Source organism: Vidua macroura, chromosome 8, assembly GCF_024509145.1.
Source record: "Vidua macroura isolate BioBank_ID:100142 chromosome 8, ASM2450914v1, whole genome shotgun sequence".
Classification (NCBI taxonomy): Eukaryota; Metazoa; Chordata; class Aves; order Passeriformes; family Viduidae; genus Vidua; species Vidua macroura.
Window position 1 is genome coordinate 27,271,491 of NC_071578.1, and position 16,940 is coordinate 27,288,430.

A 16,940-nucleotide genomic window follows, 5' to 3' on the forward strand; every position below is an offset into this window, starting at 1 on the left:
GGAATTCAGCAGGGGAAACGAGGCTTCTTTTCCTTGTTTGGCTACAGCATTGCTACAGTAATTATGAAGTGTACAGTGACTACTGGTAATTTACTTAAGAAATAACTTCTATTTTTATCTTTTAGTCTCCCACAAAAGCAGTGTATAATGCTAGACACTGGAACCAGCCAGAATCAGAGGCTCTGCCAGCACCACCCGCTTTGAAAACTCCCAGTGTCCCAGTAAGTAGACTGTTGGTTTTTTCTCAAGTTCACTAAATCTCCTTTCCAGATTCACTTTTTTTTTTTTTTTTTTTTAAACCCAAGTTCTTGCTATCTGGTAATGTCACAGTAATTCAGAATGAGGTCCACTTTGTGATGTGAACCATTGGAATTTGATAGAAAGGAAATTGTTAGTGGAAATACTGTAGAATAGGATCTTACATATAGCTTCAGTATAGTTACAAAAAAATACTTCAAGTTATGTCCCCCAGTGCTGAAGTTAAGCTTTCTAACAATGGACTCCATTCTGTTTTCTGAGAGAGCTCCCAAGATTAACTTACTAATGAACACAGAAATCAGCAAATTGCTGATGAAAAAGGAAAAACTTTAAAAAAGAGCCTTTTCATTTATTTTTCCTTTCTGATGGAGTAGTGCTGTTGGCTGACTTGAGTCTTTTGATACTATGAAAGAAACACCGTTTTCTGTGTACAGTCAGAAATGCGAATACCAGCATTTTGGATATCAAAAAATAAATCCATTTTTTGATGGAGGGATGAAAACATTTCTTGAAGTTGTTTGTCCAAAAGTAAGTGGTTGTTTTGACACTCAAAGTACATGTTTTTTAACTCTTTTGAGACTCTGAGAATCCAGGGTCTTTGGCTTATATTGCAGAAGTTGTTACTGATTATACTGAGAGAGCACTGTACATTGTCAATAAATGTAATTTCATTGGGTGCCTTGCTGATAGTACTGGCCTGACAACAGAAAATAAGAAAGTAGATCTTTTTGCAGTGAAAACTCTTCAGTTTTTGTTGTTGTCACCATTTTGTAGTTTATTTTTTTCTTTTTTTCTTTCTTTTGGTTTTGTTTGTTGTTTTGGGTTTTTTGTCAGGTTTTGTTGGTTTTTTTTGGTTTTTTTTTTAATTCTACTCCTCTTTGTGGTATTCTGGTACTTCTTCCTCTTTGATTTGTGGTTGTTTTTGGTTGCCTCCTCACAGTATTCTGAACAGCCTTCTTTGGATGTTAACTGCACTGCCTGGAAAATGCAGATAACTGATTTGAAAACAGCCATTTCCACTAGAGTCTGAGGAGAGAGCAGAAATTTCAGCCCTGGGTTTTTCCTAAACCCTCTTCTCAATTTAAATTATGTACCTTTGAAGTGAAGGTTTTGTTGCTTACTGAATCTCTTGGTACTGTTTTTTGTGAGGCACTTTGATAGCTGACTTAAGGGCAGATTTTGTGTGAGTCTTGTCAGACAGGCTTTGGATACGGCTTTTTCAAGCTAGGGAAATGTCTGTTTCATTCATTCAGACAGTTGCTTTTGTCTTCTGTCAGACTTCCACTTTGTATCTGGAACCATCAGAATATTAATTCAGGAATGTGGTAGAGGTTTGGCTGAGCAAACCACTGAGGGGAATTTGTATGTGCTGCTCATGTTATGATGCACATCTGAAGTTGCTTCAGACGTGGTTTTTAACTGTGATCTACATGTGTGTAATACTTCAAAGTTACAAGGTAAATGAGCCTTGAGCCAAATGTTCTGTGGTAGTTCCTGCACATGTGATCCTGCCTCTTCAATTTCTGTAGAAATTTATCACCTGAAGGTTGGGAGAAATCTGTCTCAGGTTTATGGTGAGAAACTCACAGCATGCAAACTGCTTATGCCAAGTACTCTCTTAAGGCTTCTCCAAATGCCCTTGGAGTTTGCTTTGAAGGGGCAGCCATTAACCAAGGCTTGGATGAGATCCTTCAGTGACTCTCCTGTGTTCACAGACTGATAAGATCAGTCCTCCAGTATGTGCTCTAAACCGGTTTTTCAGGGTGGTTTATTACCATTTTGCCACTGGTGCTTAAGTGAGTGAATACTGAAATGCTACAGTGCTAGAGACAGAATGTAAAGAATACTTCAGTAATACAGCAGCTTCTTTTGGCTTTTATTTTAATTTCTTCTGTCAATGTACAATGCACAAGAAGGCTTTCTCTCTAGCTATCCCCTGGAGTAACAGGTCATGCATCTTCTATGCCTGCATGTTAATTCTATTTTTTCAGCCACACTTTTAAAATATTCTCATTTTTCTGTGTAAGGAAGCTAAGTACATGATGTTACTGAGAGATTGAGGGTGAGTAAATGCCCATTGGAATTGGCACTTGTACATTTAGAATTTGGCATTTGGAGGTCTTTTTCCATATGCCTTGTTTGCTGTAGTTTGTCTTCATATTAGATTTTGTGCCAAAGAAGTAATCTGAAGATAAGCTGCACTTCAGCTTGTAGTAACCTCAAACTAATACAGCAAAGTAAGTTGAGGAGAAACCTGTAATACTTGCTGCAGTTGTCTGGAAACCTGTCAGTAGTTATTCTAGACCTAACATCAAGTTCTCTCCTCGCTGTAGAATAGGTTCTGCTGTATTTTGTGCTATGATATGCTCCTAAAATATTTAACAGCACAAATAAGAGAATACTAAGAGTGTGCTCTACCTGGTTTGGGGCCTGCTCTGTGCCTCCCATTGCTCTGTGTAGCTTTTGTGGTGCTGCTACACAATGTGTACTGGTAGTCTCCTGCCTCCAGGCAGGGTGGAGTTTGGAGTGTGAGGCTGGAGGGTTGGACAGGAGTGCAGTGTCCTCTGGCAGGCAGGGCCAGAACAGCTGGCACAGAGCTCTGCAGGCCAGGCTGAGCTGAGGCAGGGCTGTGCTCCCATTAGAGCCTGGTACTTCCTCAGGGCTTCATGGTGCAACCAGCCTGGGCATTCCTGGAAGCTCCAGTGCAGAGGGGTAAGAGACTTCAAAGAGCAACAAATAAACACTTTTTATAAATACTGACCTTGGTTGGTTTACTTACCCTGAGGCTTAAGGGACCAATGTAAAGAACTTTTTATTCTTCCATTGGTTTTAGTTTCAGAATTCTACTGGAGCTTTCCTGATACTTGGATTTTTTTTCTTTTTTTGTATTTAAGAGTAGACACATTGTCACACAACTTAGGTACGTACATCTTGGTAGTGCAAGGCAAAGACTAAATAGTCCCAAAATGTGAGTTTGACAATTGCACACCTGTACTGTTTCCTGATGTATTTAGTGTATGTTTTCATGCTCAAAACATCTGCCCATTTTAGCACTTTCTTATTAATAGGTAAGGCTATCTTCAAAGGAGGCAATTCATAAAGATGATGGAGTTTTTAAGGCTCCTGCACCACCTCCCAAAGTGATAAAAACTGTGACAATACCTACTCAGCCCTATCAAGAGATAGTAACTGCATTGAAATGTAGGAAAGAAGACAAAGAAGTAAGTATTCTTAACAAATTTTTAAGATAAAGAATTACTAGTAATCCTAACTACTGAAGGAACAGTGTCAAAACACAATTTGGCTTTCCTATTAAAAATAATATTTTGAATGTCCTTTATTAACATCTAATGTTTCCTTGCACTTTAAACTGAATAGATTTCTAAACTGTACTTGTTAAGATTATTATCAATCCCAAGAGCAACTTACTTAAGTCAAAATATTTCTTTTCCAGTTATACACTGTTGTTCAGCATGTAAAGCACTTCAATGATGTAGTGGAATTTGGTGAAAATCAAGAGTTCACAGATGATATTGAGTACTTGCTAAGTGGATTGAAGAGCAATCAGCCCCTAAACACACGTTGCCTTAGGTAAGACATCTAATACAAAACACGGAACCTGTATTTAAAAGAGATACTGAATTAAATATGCATCAGAGAAGTGACCGTGCTTTAAAATTTCATGGACATTTACCTGATACTTCTGCCATAAAGAGTAAAATTTGACAATAATAATTAAGATTGTGTATTTTAAATAATCATAAGCAGTATGGCTATGAAGATGAAATAGTAAGTTGTGCAGTAAGAGACATCTTTGGCACACTTATCATCCTTGCTGTAAATGAAAAAAATACCTTCTGATAACTTGTTTTAGTGCATCTTGTGTGTGATATCTGTTCTGTTTTTAATGCAAATTCAATTCTAAAATAAAATCCCTAAGACTGCAGCGTTTAATGAAAATCTAGAACTGAGGTAATAGTGAGATGTTGTTTAAATTCAGCTGCCTGTTCTTTATCTTCTCTTGAGAAATAACATAACTGGTACCCACTAAAAGGACTGAGGCCTCAATATTAATTGGGAGGTTCCTTAACTTGTCTTGGACTATTCTTAATATTCAGGCTACACATTATTGTGAAGTTAACGTCAAAAATGTTAACCTTACTTTGGAAAAGTTTGTGACTTGATACCGGTATCAACTGCCTGGACATGAAAGTAATTGTAGTAATGTTAAATAAAATAACCATACAATAATATTTTTATATACCTAAATTTTTCTTTCCTTTCAGTAAAACTAAAATAGTAGAGAAAGAAAATCTTGAATTCATAGAAAGAGGTGATGGCAGTGCTTTGTGATTTGACTGTGGCTGAGAAAAAGCTTTCTGTGCCTCTAAGACAGCTACTTTAAAATTTATTTGTTCCTCAGAAATTAGCAATGAATATTGTTGCTGGAATATAAGTACAAGAACTCTATCACCCAGTTTGTTTATACACTATGATGAGAATAAATTACTACTATAATGATAGTTTAGGAATAGCTTTCATACGATTGCTCCTTATTTACTCATGTGGCAAAATTACTCAGATTTTTAACTAATTCTTCACAAATTTATATAATGGAATGTAACTTATATAAGCACAACAAAAAATCTTTTCTTTCAGTTAATAAATTAAAAGAAAAGTGTTTTCCCAGAGGAAATGAATGTGTAAGGATAGGAGTAGACGTAAAAGACTCAGGCAGATCGGTAAGCTCTAACTGGTGCTGTTGTGACTGGAGATAGAAAGACCCTTGTTCTTTTAAACACCTTACTGTGTGAATTTCTTACAGGCAGATTCCTCAGCAGTCATGGAAGACTTGACTGCAGAATCACTCCCACATTAGTGCACATTTAAAAGCAATGTATTTTTAGCAGTTGTTATGTTGCACTGTGCTAGAAATGGCAGACAGCTTACTGAGAAAGCTAGGGGAAAATGCCATTTTTAAAATAAATTCTTATGCTGGTCAGTGATTACTGATATATTTGTCAGATCTTTTCTGAAATCTTTAGTGTTTCTATCAATCATAAATGCAGCAATAAATGTAAAAAGAAGTTTTATGTATAAGTAATGTTAGGCATAAGTGAGACTAGTCAGTTAATTAGATAAGCATTAGATAACAATGGAAGCTCACATTTACAATTTCTCATAATGTCTTGGTCCATAATTAGCTCTCCCATGTCTCTAAATCACAGCTTCATGCTTAATTCTTGGCACTTTACTTTCAATTTAACTACTGGAAATTTTCAGGTTTTTTTTAAGAAGTAAATTCGAGCTGCCCTTTAAAATCCTGGTTTTAGCCAGGCTTAAACTAAAGCAAACATAGTTTGGTACTGATAAGCAACTTGAATAAAACGCTGCTCACCAATTGCAAACCTGCCTTTAGACAAATTTTAGATGAAACATTCCAACGGTTTGCCAAGGTCTGAGGCACATGGTCAGTCTTGCGTTGAAGACTTGTTTATCTGCTGTTCTTGTTAAGTGTGGTCATTTCAGTCCTAACCCAGTTAATTTTCTCCAGTGTAATCAGCTTGGCGACCAAGTGTGCCATGCCCAGCTTCCGGATGCACCTGAGAGCACACGGGATGGTAGCCATGGTTTTCAAAACACTGGATGATTCCCAGCACCATCAGGTACGAGTGCTTTGTGCATTTTGTTGAAGTTTGGTGATACCTGTTCTGCTGGGTGGGGATTTTGTTCAAGGTCAAGCATCCAGTATACTGTGTACTGGTGTGTGTATATGTATATATATTTATATATATATAGTCTAGTGTATCTAATGGTGCCTCTGGGATCAGTGGCTCCATTTTAGGAAGCCATCATTAGTGGCATAAAAAATGAGAGCACCTGTGTTCCGCTGACAAATTCCTTATTCCACTGTGTTTATGTGTTTCTGGGTTTGGAAATTCTTTCTTAAAAAACTAGGGATTTTGTAAAAATGGACTGTACTTTGGATTGCTATTTTATTTATTATCTTAAGCTTTTTAAGAGTTTTATTGTTGTATTTTAAATTCTTTCAAATACATTTGAAAGGAATCCTTCCTCCTTATATTTAGAGGTAGCTCTCAGTGCTCATCTCCAGACTTGCTTGTATGGGAATTACTGCCTCTTCTGTAGCTGTTGTAGGGATTTTTAATGTCTTGTGCTTGTCTCCTTGAGCACTGCTGTAATTGCAGTTTTAGGATGCCCTGAGTATATATAATGTCCTGTTGGATTCTAGGAAAGGTAAGTTTCATCTGTTTATGGTAACATGACCTGAGAGTTAAACTGAAGGAGTTTGGTTTTCCTTCTTAGCGATGTTACCTCTCTGGGATATCCCTTGATATTTTTACAAAAGCTGAAAAGAGAGATTTTACTTGAAATGGGTAGTAGCTGTGTATACCAGTCAGGTTTATAATTTTCTGTAATAGCTCTAGAAAAATGGCATACAATGCAGAATGCAACTTTGCACCCACAGAAATAGACATTTCAGAGATGGTATTTGACATCTTACTGTGGGTGGGGGAAAAAAAGCTGTAGTATTAACTAACTGATTTAGAATAATAGCTTATTTTCCATCTCCCTCAAAAATTAGCAATGGCTAATTGTAAAACATAGGCACCAGGTTCAATGAGTTCATTTTGTGAGCTGTCAAAGTAGTGCCAAGTGATATTAAAAATAAATGAAGTACAGTCACTCTGTTCAGGACAGTTGGCACCACTGAGTTGCAGGAGATGGGCAGAGTTCCCTGGAAAGTGTAAAAGGTGTATTTTTGGCTGTCTTTTAACAGTTACCATTATTCCTTCATTTTCAAATGAACTAGCACATGCAGTTTAAAAGGAAATTGCATGCTATTATTAGTCTGCAGTAACAAAAAGCATTGATTATATTCACTATTTTCAGTATATTTGATGAAGTGCTCCCTTTGTCAAAGAAAAAAAAAACTGGTAGTTGATGTTTAAATATCGTTACAGTACACTCTTGGTACGGGTTTTACAGTATTTTGAAATTACTGATTTATCAAACTACTCTTGATAAATGTTAATGCTACTGACAGTATGTGCTTCAGCACTAACATCACTGTCTGTCTATACTACCCTTTCATTCACTAATTATTTCACTGATATTTTATTTTTTTCCAATGAATAGAAATTTCTCCACTAAATGTCAGTTCAAAGTAACTGAAGAATAATAGATCACACTCACCTTTGCATGTGTGGCACAAATCCCTGTAGGATAAATAAGAACCGAGCTAAAAATGCACAATTATTGGGTTAATATTTTCTTAAAGTATTTTGAAGATGGGAAAACTGCCACAATGACACTGTTAATGGAAACAAATACAAACTTATGCTGCATTCATTGTTCAGATGCAGTAGAATAGACTGAGTGTACAGGGGACTCTTAACATTTCCATAAGGAGTATAAAGTAGCAGTTGCATACTGGCAGTTGGCATTTCTTGAACCAGCAGGGAAAACAAAATGCCATCTATCTTACAGAGCTTTATCCAAAAATAACAACGTGAAAATTACTTGTTCCATGAAATTCTTCTTGTAGACTTGTGCTTAAGCATAAGTTTTTAATTGACTTTGTCTCTTCAGTTGTGCTCTGTAAATATTTTGAGGCATTATTAATTTTGACAATAAAAACTATATTTCCATTATAGCTGTCAGTAGTTAAGCACAGAAATGTGGTTTTATAATGTCTTCAGCTTGAGAATAACTTTTAAAAAAGATAAAAGTGTATTATATGTAGTGCTGAACCCTAGAAAATAACCATCTGTTCCCACAAGCTGGAGTATAAATAGAATAAGCAAGAGAAGACAAGGATGAGAGTGGGTGTAAGTGGTCTGCCATTTCTGGAGTGTATGTTCAAACTAGGATGTTTTCCTGAATTCTGTAGAAGTATGGAGTGCAAATCCATAGTTAGATACTCCATGAAATTTATGTCTAGAGCAAATTTTATTTATTTTACTTTTTTCTTTTTTGCATTTATTTGGAAGCAAAATGTGTTTTACACATCTTGAGGAGTAGAATGAGATGAGGGAAGCTCACCTGAAAAAAATCACTCTTCTACTGCAGTCTGTAAGGGTGGCATTTGGAAGGATTGATTTGGTTCTTTGGTTGGGTTTTTTTGTTCTCTTAGAATACTGATCAAATATGAGTTGTAACAACAGTTTTCCCCTCATTCCAAACTCAGAATTGTGTGTATGGTAGAGCATGAGATAGCTTTCAGTCAGTGTGGTTAATTAAACACTTACAGAAGATCAGAGCAAAATGTAGAATTGTTTTATTCAAGATGAAGACTATAGGGACTAGGAGAAACAAGCTTTACAAAACCCTTTTCACTGGTATGAAACTAAAGCAGGTTTGCTCCATGCTGTAAGCACATTCACATTTGAGGTCCTTACTTCTATATCATCACTATTTTCCTGCACATCAGCATTTGGAGGCTTATTGACCTGAATCTCTGCTGTGTATGTGCTGTGGCAGGAACCTGGCTCTTGTTACACAGAGCCAGTCCATCCTTCTTGCTTTCCCAGCAGCCCTCCTGCAGCCTTAAACCTCCTTCATTGTGCCTTGGTGATCTGATCACATTTAAGTATCTTGAAACCTGCGTGGCCAATCTGAAGGGAAATGTTGGCAGAGCTGATGCAGGGGGGGAAAAAGAACCATTACTCCCTTCATAATAGAAAGCTGGTTGGGTTGAAAGCAAGGGAACCTGGAACAGGCAAGGGCTTGGTACAGACGTTTACAGAGTGAGTGTGATTGCCCTTACCAGACTTTGGGGTGTCTGTAAAGCATTTCTGAGTAATGATCTAAGAACAGTCTCTGACTTCTTGAAATGCCTAAATAATGGCAGCCCAGATTATAAATTCAGCACTTTCCCTTTGTTAACTGCTGCATACTTTCTAGTTCATAGAAACTCCCTTGGTACCTTGAGCATTTTTTTTTAAACCAGGAAACTCACCTAGATAATGCTGGTCATCAAAATATAGTTCATCATAGATGAAGTCCCACTGGCTGAACAACGATTAGCTAACCTTTGGTTTCCTCTGGAATGTGTGTACTCCTGTGTCCTGTTTAAATCACTGCCATTCTGGAAGAAGCCAGTTCTTCAAGGAACCTGACGTGTACAGTTTAAGCCAGCTGCAAGTAAATGAAGAGTAAACAATTTCTGTAATTAAAACAATAAAATTGCAAGGCTTATGGGCAAAAGTTACTGGAAATTGAGGATAAACAATGTATACCTTCTATAGACAGTTCACATGGATGCTTTTTGCCTTACATCTGAGAAGGCTGGAGTAGTGGTAAAAGGCTGGGGTAGCCTTTCTTCAACCCTGTCTTCATGTATTCATGAAAGATGTAGATTTGGAAACTCTTACTTCCTTCCTTCAGTAGTTCAAATACATCTTTGGTAGTTGGTCAGATTAAAGTCTTTACTCACCTGAGGATTTCCTTAACTCAGACAGGAAGGAGTTTTGACATAGCTTTTGATAGACTGTCAGCTGCCTAATCCTGTCTTGGAAATGCTGATACTGCGTAGTATGACCATGTATGATTATTACTTACTTCTAAAATAAACAGAGTAGATAATGATTGCTTTGGTGGTTGGTTGAACTCTAAACAAGATGCTAATCTGCTATGACACAGAATTCTGCTCTTTCCTGTTGAGCTGTACAACATTTATATTCCAGAATTCGTTTGTTTCCATGTTTAATTTACCTTAGACAGAAACAATTGTGATGGATGCATGCAGCATGTTGACTCCTGAGAGTTGAACTTGGAAGGAGCACACATGGCCCACACACCCCCGAGCTCTCAACTCCTCCAGTTATTGACAGAGGTTTCTGACAGTTTTGTGCACAGCACACCTCTGTTCCCAGTGAACATTTCTCCTCTTTCCTGTAACTTGGAGCTCAGTGCTCTCAGTGCAAGTGTGGTACTTAGACACCAGGGATGGATGGCTTTGCTTCACTGCTGTCTGTCCCTTCCTGACAGTCATCTTCTGCCTTGGATTTTCTGGAGCCTCATGAAGGTAGAATTTAATTCCTTCTTTAAAGAAGAATCAAGTGTTCTTTAGCCAGTCAGATGTACCTCTACACCAATTCTGTATAAAATATGGGCAGTCAAGTTAATAACATTCATGTGTTAAGGGCTGAAGTGGATGGACAGGGGAAGCTGGTTTACACTCTGGCTACTTCCAAAAAGCAGAATTCCCCTGGAAAGAAAATGTGTTTATGGTGGAAAAATTTGGATAAACTATTAAGTGACAGACCCATTTGGCAGAATCAGAATTTATGTCCCCAGGCACTCCCTCCCTGCAGACACTTGTCCCCATGATCTCTGGATTTTCTGGTGCTGTCACCAGTTCATCCCCTCAAACCAGAATGTTCACCTGCCTTGCCGTGTACCCTGAGCTGTTTTATTTGTTCCCCTGCCATCTGTCTCTTCTCTAATACTGTGTTACTGGAGTTACTATTTCTTACTCTGTCTGCAGCACTGAGTCTCTAAAGAGTAGAAGTCCCTGATTTTCTACTAGGGTTTTGTAAATATATTGAGTGCTTTATGTGTCAGTTTTATTTGTCAGGAGAATGCATTAGTAACTTGCTAGAAGGAATCTCCATTCAACTGTGGGTGCTCATGCAAGTGCTAAGACTGGGGCCTGTCAGGCATTTTATTTTATGAATCTTTAGCTTGTTTATTAAAAATAGTGAAAGGTCTACCTAAAATGATGAGTAAAAGCTAAATGTTTTTTTTTTTCTTTCTCTCCCAACCCAAGAATTTGTCCCTTTGTACAGCAGCTCTAATGTACATCCTTAGCAGAGATCGCTTGAACATGGATTTGGACAGAGCTAGTCTAGATCTGATGATACGGCTTCTAGAATTGGAACAAGATGCTTCCTCTGCCAAGCTGCTGAATGAAAAAGACATGAATAAAATTAAGGAAAAAATTCGGAGACTGTGTGAAACTGTTCACAACAAACATCTTGATCTGGAAAACATCACGGTGGGTAACATGCTTTTACTGGAAAGTCTTGGCAGTTGTGGAATGCTTAATGAAATGGAACTTGCAAGCATCATCCTTCATTTCACATCCCCAGCAAAGAATTCCTCATATTTCATTGACCTTTTATGTATACCTGACTGCACTTCAAGTATTTTCTTCAAATTTGAAATTTCCTTTTTCAGAGGTTGTTAGTTGGATAAAGTTAGGATGTTCTTCAGCTGTCTGTGTCTCTGTTTGGCCCTGCTAAGGGTAACTAGTTACAGGGAGCAGTTGCAAACGAGTAATACTAAATAACTGTGTGTTTGAAGCTCACACATAGACTGACTCCATTTCTTCGCCTAAGTTTTGTAAGTACTTTGACAAATAGGGGTTTGTGCATGAGAGTAAGAGTATTGTTTACTAAATTAAAACTGTGGTGCAGGTTTTCATGTTAAAAAAAACCCTATCTTGCAGAAACTGATTTTTCCCTACCCAAAGTGTGGTGGCAGTTCTGTTGCTTACCATGAATGTGGATGAATTCTTTTCCTTCCTTTCTCAAACATACTTGCTCGTTATGAAAATACCATCATCTCTAGCAGAGTGAACTGGTTCTATTTAAAAAGAAATTTGATGCTGTCATCAAACTAGCTTAGAAAATAAAAAGGCTAAGTTGCAAGGTTTTGTAGAAGAGTGTATTTTAAGACTTGATTGACAAATTGATTAGATGAGTGGCCATAAATGACAAAAAGAAGTAATGTGTCTTTGCTTTTGCCATATTTCAGTATAGTCGTTGTTAGTATGATCTTAATTTTTTGACATCCTGTAATACATTCTTTTCAAGATTCTTATTGGGGTTTTTGCCATTTTTTCTGTAGTGCTTATACCCTTTTTTTCTGTAACGCTTATACTCAATGGGAGAAGCTTCTGATTTATTGCTTATGAAGTGAGCTTTTCAGAGCTTTGTCTGTGCAAGTAATGTTCCAACTCCTGGCAGTAATCTGCAGTCAGGATTGTGTTCCATATTCAGTTAGACTAAAAGATGATGTGCCTTGTTGAGCTGGCACTTTCTTCTGTAGCTTTTGGGACTTTTGTGTCAGTTTAGGAAGAGTTTCCTTGGGATGTTTTCTCTCCAAATTCTGGCTGTGGAACAGAGAGCTGAATTGGTACGAAGAGCCACTGTTCTGTAGCTTTAGCAAGAGCTGAATTTTGGGAGAGGAAGATAATATCCATGACATCATTGTTAACTTTGGCAAGCCTATTGTGGTGACAATGGATTCCAAATTTCAATTTTTAGGCTTGTTTCATACAAACATACGAAAGGTGCCGGTAGGGAGCTTGAATTAACTTTCTGGCCTTGGAAATCTGCAGAGAAAGAAAGAACATGAGGTTATATTCTGCACTTTCAGTTTACAGTCTGAAAATACCACCACAGAATGAAATTTGTTCTCTAGGTGGTGATCAGCTAGGATTTGGTATAATCAGAGTCTTCTTTCAGTACTGTTTTGGCACTGAAGGCAGCTTACATAGCAGAGTTTGTCAGTGCCAGGATATCCTTGCACTATAAAATGTAAGACAGCTCCCTTTATTAAGCATGGAACAGCTGGTGCAGGTTCCTCATTGCTAAAGCATCCAGCCACAAAGACCACTGTCTCCTGCTTGAGCTTTTCTCATCTTCATAATCTGATCTAGCCTGTTGCTTTTTTATGAACTGTAATTCTGTTCTTGTTTTTTCTTAGAGAAGGATTTTGAAAGGAGAGGATATATCAAAAGGGTCTCTGTTTTGTGAGGAAGTTGTTCATGAGTAAAGAGCATTAATATCCTCGGCCATCAGTTTCAGCTGCTTTATTTGAGGGTTTTTCCCTGAGGCAGCTCTATTTCTTAAATTTATTTTGAGCTGTTGCTGTAAATGCATTGAATATTGTAGTACCTCACAGATGGAAACTGGTTTCCTCCCAGCTGCACCATCTAGAAGTAGAGACTGTATAGTATTTAGAGAATATTTGCAAGCCAAATGAGATGATTAGGTTCTCTTCCAGTTTAAAATAGTAGCAATGGTAAGTTGAGACAATAATGAACTTCATATGTTGAAGATCAAGCTTCTTTCATGTAGATCCCTGTCATGAGATACAATAAGTAATCTCTGTTTTGTACTAAATGACAGGCAGAAAATGCAAAAAAAAAAAAAATGCAAATCTTCTGGGGGGAAAGAAAAGCTCTGTGCTTTTTCAGACTCAGACATAGCCAGTGAGAAACAAGAGGATTGCAGCAGATGTTTTTATACCTCCAGTTTGTGCCTAACCAGTCACACCTTTGCTTTTTTGACTCTTCAGGGGAAGGTGATCAATTTGCCTCCCTCTTTCCACAGACAACCTTGTGTGGCTGTCTAGAAGTGAGGCTGAACTAATTTTTGAATTAGTTTGAATTCAAAGGTTCTGTTTTCTTGATGGCTATTTACATTAAAAACATAAACCCAGAAACCAAGAAGGAGGTGTGTGCAGGTTCAATTTGTTCCAAGCTTGCTGTGCTGCATTAGAAGAAGATAAACCTGAAGAACGTGGCCTTCACCTCAGCAATTGGCCCTCACCTGTCAGTGAGCACAGCCTTCTGGAGCTCCTGCTTTTGCAGCTGCTGCCTCCTCACTGTTGCATCATAACAAAAGCCTTCAGGAGTGACTTATGTTTTCAAATGGTGAAAGAGCTTATTCTGCTTTCACTGTCAGCATAAGGCTGAAATGTTAAGGCAGCCATGTTTTGGGCCTTTGGTGTTAAAATTTCATAGTAATTGACAAAAATTTTGAATGCAATGGATTGTTTTACTCAAAAGCAAAAGAGTTACAGGGTTTCATAGCTTTTATTAAAAAGGAGAATATTGACATCCTTATCACGTGTGTACAAATATCAGATTATATTCTTTTAGGGTTATTTGAAATCTTATTGCCCTCTGGCGAAAAACTAATCACTGTGTTTTAAATATTGTGTGGCCTTTGAGCTTTTGTGGTGTAGGTATTTAGGAAATTAACTAACCTACTGTAGATTTGCTGCTTCTTGTGTTCTCTTGATCCACACAACCCTTTGCTGACCCAAGGATTCTTCCATTTGCCCTGGAGAAATGCTGTTACTGTTATGCTCATAGTGACAGTGTGCTGCAGGGCTTGCTCCTACAACCCAGAAACAACCTGGGGTGTTAACTCTTCTTTAGCTGATTTTCAACTTTCTATTCCTCCTTGGAAATCAAGTCTTTTGAAAGCAAGAAAAGCAGCTGGAGATGCTGGGGGGTGGGGGGAGGGCTCATACTGAGACAATGGCGTGTTTGCTCAAGCCTGTTGAGTACTGTTCTACTTCCATTTGCAGGGAGTGAACTTACCTTTACTGTTGTTGAATTTATATATATGTTCCTCCTTTTTTCCAAAAATACATCTGTAAATAGAATAAGGTTTCCTGCAGTTGTTCAGTTTAATTGCTTTATTATGTAGGTTTAAAATGAAAAACACAAGATATATCCATTGTAAGCAAATGTGATCTTTGAGCAGCAAAGCCAACGTATCTGAGAGATTGAGAAGCTGTGTTCACTGGGGATTTTCTTGATTTTTTACAGCCTGGCTGATTGGTCCATTTACTTCCTCCACTTGTTTATTTTGATAACAAGAGAGACAGATGACAGGAGTCTTATTGGGTTTTCTAAACTATTAATAAGATAAAGAAAATTTGAAAATGCAAAGTATCTTTTTTATCAGTACTGTCATTTTTTTAGATATGCGTATTTTCCAGTCTGTTCTTGCTCCCTCTGGTGGTGGTTCTCAGAATCTCTACTTTCGTTTTTGCGGTTTTCCTCTGACGGATATTTGTCTGACTTGCTGTATTGGCTACAGCTGCATATGTTGATTTCACTAATTCAGAACCTCACTCTTTCAGACTGGGCATTTGGCAATGGAGACGTTACTGTCTCTCACCTCAAAACGAGCTGGGGACTGGTTTAAAGAAGAACTGCGACTTCTGGGTGGTCTGGATCATATTGTAGATAAAGGTATAGTGGGGATACTGCTTTGACAGCATGAAGAAATAGTGAATTGTAATAAAATGATTGCTTTTTGTAATGTTCATTTCCTGTGGTTAAAAATAGAAATATTATGTATTTTTCTTAGCAGTGTTAAAAATAAAATATGCAATTCAGTATCAAGTAACTGAGAATTATTAGTGATTTCAGTCTGTTTCAGGTGGGATTGAAAGTAGTTTTTTCATGTTAAACAGAATGTGTAAGAGTGTTGCATTACAATGTATGAGAATAAAAATGGTTTAAGCTTGGACAGATTGCTGTTAAATATCCCTGTACAGAACACTTATTCTAGAGTAGAATCTCTGTTATAGTCTTCTAGAATTATTTTCAGACCAGATATTTTTAAATTAAATATACCAAAGGAAGTAAACCCTTCAAGAGGACAAGAGGAAATGGGGGGGGGGGGGGGGAGTGGAGGGTTCAAGGATATGCCTCAGTTACTGTGTTTTTGATCAGAATCTCCTAGCTAGGAAAAGGGACATTTCTAAATGAATTCTTGACCTGAATAAAGCTTGGTCTTAAGTAAGCAGTGGGAGAACAAAGAAAGGACTGGAAAGATGAAAGTATTCAATTTGAACACAGTTTCAAGTTATGGTTTCAGACTTGTAAAGTCTGGGAAGTGTGTGCTTGTCCTATCTCTTTCCTCTTCTAACAGACTCCCTTAGAGTCTCCCTTGGTTTTTTCATTTACTTAGAGAAATGAAAAATTTTGGAGTGCTGATCACATCTTCATGATTATTTCCTGCCATTAGAGGTGTGCGAAGTGTAAACTCAACTCAGTTGGTAACAACTCTTGAGTAGCTGGTTAGTTTGTACACCTGGTTTTTGGAGACCTTTTACTCATGGAGGAAAACAACTTCTTTTTGTGTTTAGTTAAAGAATGTGTGGATCACCTAAGTAGTGATGAAAACGAAGAGAAGTTGGTTGCTTCGTTATGGGGTGCAGAGAGATGTTTACGGGTCTTGGAAAGTGTGAGTATGAGCAGATCCTTTGCATTTCTGAAAGCTGCTTCTTAAGCAGTTCTGGTTTACATTCTTCCAGTGTATAGTCACATTATAGCTCTATAAGGGTGATTTTTATTTTTTTATAGGCTGTACTAACTTTCTGATGCTTATCAGTGTTTCTGTAATGTTCGAAAATTTAATTTACTATTCTGTATGTGTATACCACATTCCAAGATTATTTTTGTAAAAATAACTTAAGTATAACGTGATGTTTTTTCTTAAATTCCTACAAAAAGCTGCTGGTTTTGGATGTTGTTTTCAAGGCATGAGTTTTGACTCTCCAATGTGTGCCTAGTAATAACTGATCATCATAGAAGTGGGATTTTCTTAGAAGCAGTAAATCAATGTTAAGAGTTGCTACTTTGAGCCATCAGCTGGGAAAGTGCTGAAAGAGAAAATTGTCCTGAAAGGCAAACGAGTCCTGTCATCAGTTGAGTGTGTAAATGCAGATGGTAAATATTTCTTTGAGAACTTGTAAGAAAATCAAAATACGTGGTACTTCTGAAGAGTTTGACAGGAGTGCTGTGTGTGTGTGTTTCTCTGCAATGCCTTCAATGAGTTTAGTGTTTGTTACTGGTATTACTCTGTTTCTGTTGTGACACCCTAAGAAAGCAGAAGAGCCTT

General features: G+C 37.5%; 1 protein-coding gene across 5 annotated transcripts in view; it reads left to right on the forward strand.

The window, feature by feature from the left end:
- The window catches only part of WAPL (WAPL cohesin release factor), a 64,926-nt gene that overhangs the window by 37,807 nt on the left and 10,179 nt on the right, over positions 1 to 16,940 (forward strand). For 4 of the 5 annotated variants that reach the window (XM_053983609.1, XM_053983612.1, XM_053983610.1 and 1 more), the window contains exons 5-11: positions 126 to 221; positions 3,327 to 3,479; positions 3,713 to 3,849; positions 5,813 to 5,924; positions 11,054 to 11,281; positions 15,172 to 15,283; positions 16,186 to 16,283. In XM_053983609.1, the coding sequence (XP_053839584.1) occupies positions 126 to 221; positions 3,327 to 3,479; positions 3,713 to 3,849; positions 5,813 to 5,924; positions 11,054 to 11,281; positions 15,172 to 15,283; positions 16,186 to 16,283 (936 nt within the window). The remainder of the gene's footprint in view (positions 1 to 125; positions 222 to 3,326; positions 3,480 to 3,712; positions 3,850 to 5,812; positions 5,925 to 11,053; positions 11,282 to 15,171; positions 15,284 to 16,185; positions 16,284 to 16,940) is intronic. The other variant, XM_053983613.1, reaches the window with a different exon arrangement.